Here is a 2,834-nt window from a genome sequence, read left to right on the forward strand (position 1 = left end):
TAAATCCTTTTAGTTTTTTTGTTAAAAGACTAATTAATTCTTTTTGATATTGTGACAAAAATATCTTTTTAGGATAACAAATTAAAATTAAATGAATTTAATCCAATTCAAAATCAAAGAAATAAATAACAAATTCATTTTCTCAAAACTCATTTCTGAGCTTTATTTATCGAAAAGCATGTTTTTTGGTATTTGGCAAGTTTGGCACGCGGCAAACTCTATAAAAATTGACAAGTTTGCGGTACCTCCTCTGAACTCCCTTTTAAAAATTTTAAAATACACGTTTTTAATTTATGTCATCGTTTCTAAAAGAGTATATAGATCTACAAATAATATATATAAGTATACAAAAAATACACAGACAATAAACTATGACTTCTTTAAGGATTTCTTTTAATTATAAATTAAGAAAACAAACCATATTTAATGATGGCAACCATTATTATCATCTAAAAAAATACACGAGTACACCGAAATAAGCCATATTTAATAAGGATTTTTTTAATTATAAATTAAAAAAATAATTATTTCCCGTAGAGTGTGACGACTTCCCCAAATACAAACAAAAAAAATATGCATTTCGATAAATAAAGCTCATAAATGAGTTTTGAAAAAATATATATTTTTCATAATTTATATTAGAAAAAAATCCATGAGAAAACAAATATCCAGTTATTCAACATGTGCAATATATCGTGTTCCTGTTTTGCTATCACTTTTCATCTCCAAGACTCTACCTTCTTTCCACCAATGGATTCTTGCACTACCAACAACTACAACCACACACACCACCTCAACGGCGTCTCCTCCATTTCCCAACTATCCAAGAAGCCTAAGCTCTCGTCATGAATTAATCATCGTCCTAAACCAAACACTTTAAAAGATATATAAAAGCTACAAAAAAAATTAAATGAAAAATTACACATACATTATATTTTCTTAAAAAACTACTCATTTATAGTTTATCAATTTTTTTTTTAAATATACAAAATAAATGTCACATTAGTTAATATTCGATCTCCTTTGATATTGCCATCAAGAACTGAAAATAAACTATAAAATAATACATCAATTATAATTAACATTATTTGAAAAACAACAAAAGATAACCCCCATTCACATCATTAAAACTCTTGCATACAATACTACAATAGTCTTCATAGTTGAATTCTTATTCCTCCGCTTGTCCATTAAAATTTAGAAACCTTGTATAAATTTGCTTTAACTTCTGTTAAACGAAAACCAGGAACAAGATCCTGTACAAAAATAAAAATTTAAATGATAAGATTTAAATCTTTTACATTATTGAATTATTGAAATCAAGTTAAATTGAAATAAGATAGATATGAATAAGATAATATTATTAAAACACAAAATTAAACTAACCCTAATAATGAAATAGATTAGAGCACAAAATTTTAACTTTCTTGCACTACAAGCAACTAAGAACAATGAAACTTACATCCAACTGTTTCTGCAGATTTCTGGGCTGCTTTTTCTGCTTCCGCGGTGACCAGTTTTCGCCCATTGTCATCTTCATGAAATCTTCCTCAATCTCCGATTCCGTCAGCGCGAACCTAAATGGCGGTCTCTCTTTTTTGTTGCAACTCCTGCTTCTTGTTCTACCTTTCCAAACGGTTTCTGCAGTGCCGTCACATATGCTCTCATTGATCTTCAATCCATTTGGACTGCGTTCCGCAACCGCCGCTGTCACCATTGGTGGTGTTGGTTCAAGCGGTTTGTGATTATCTTCCCTGCTGAAATTTCCTTGTCTGATTTTGTCGGATGAAATCTTGAAATCATGCATGAGCTCCTCTCTCGTCACGGCGAGATCATGCAATAATGTCGGTGGCAGAGAAGGTGGTATCCATGGAGTGTGACTCTGGTATCCCTTTGGCTCTGCATTATTCTTCTTTCTCCTCTTCGGATTCACAGTTGGTTCCAGCGGCAACTGCGGCAGCTCTGTGCCGGGATCATGGCCGGTAGTGTTTGTAGCTGTGATGGCATCCTTATTAGTAGTGCAGCCGATCCTCCTGTCTCCGCACTTGATGATGAGTTTGCGAGGACGGTTGGCAGTATTGCATCTTGTAGTTTCATCGGCCGTGGCCCTTAGGTTTGGTGGTGGCAGATCAGGCGAAACGGGAGGCTTCTTCATTGCCGGACGGGAAAGGAAGTGGGGTGGTGTTGCTAGCGATTTGAAGGGTAGAGAAGGGAAGCTGACCTTGAAGGAAGGGGAAATTAGTGAACTTGAGATGATGAAGAAGTGTTGGAATTGGGAGAGAAAGGGAAAATACAGAGAGAAGCAGAGCGCGGTTGGAAGTGGAAAATTCGATACTCTTTAATTTGGATTTTGGAGCTTAAGTAATGCACTAATGAGTCATATATATAAGATACCCACTCAATTCACAAATTAAAATAAATAAATAAATAATTTCATTCTCATTCCTATTCTTGTTATTACTTAGTTATTAGTTTCACATGGTAAAAGAGATGTTACTATTTAACTGAATTAGGTAACGGTAGAAATTAAAATAAATAAATTTTTGTTCCTCTTTAATTCCAGTATGTGTAATTTTTGTTTTTACTTTACACATAAATAATAATGCTACATATATAAAAAAAAATCAATCACTAATTAATCCTGGTATATAACGATACGTATTTGAAAGTGAAAGAAATTAAAAAATTTGTCTACTTGCAATCGTTTTTAAATCAGGAGAGAGTTAAGAATCCGTTCCACTTTCAATCGTGAAAGAGATTAACAAGATTGCTCCACTTGCAATCGTTTTTTTTCTTTGTGTCTTGTTACATAATTGATTATTCTGCTACAATAC

At 32.9% G+C, this 2,834-nt stretch overlaps 2 protein-coding genes across 2 annotated transcripts in view; both read right to left on the reverse strand.

Annotated features, from left to right (window-relative positions):
• LOC107638842 (nuclear transcription factor Y subunit A-7) overlaps positions 1-2,834 on the reverse strand; it is a 12,011-nt gene that overhangs the window by 4,626 nt on the left and 4,551 nt on the right. The window lies entirely within an intron of this gene.
• The window catches only part of LOC110270901, a 6,340-nt gene continuing 4,567 nt past the window's right edge, over positions 1,062-2,834 (reverse strand). The window contains exons 2-3 of the mRNA XM_021120722.1: positions 1,463-2,297; positions 1,062-1,256 (exon numbers count right to left, since the gene is read on the reverse strand). Coding sequence (XP_020976381.1) covers positions 1,191-1,256; positions 1,463-2,155 — 759 coding nt within the window. The 5' untranslated portion in view covers positions 2,156-2,297 and the 3' untranslated portion in view covers positions 1,062-1,190. The remainder of the gene's footprint in view (positions 1,257-1,462; positions 2,298-2,834) is intronic.

This window comes from Arachis ipaensis, chromosome B04, assembly GCF_000816755.2.
Source record: "Arachis ipaensis cultivar K30076 chromosome B04, Araip1.1, whole genome shotgun sequence".
In the NCBI taxonomy this organism is placed as follows: Eukaryota; Viridiplantae; Streptophyta; class Magnoliopsida; order Fabales; family Fabaceae; genus Arachis; species Arachis ipaensis.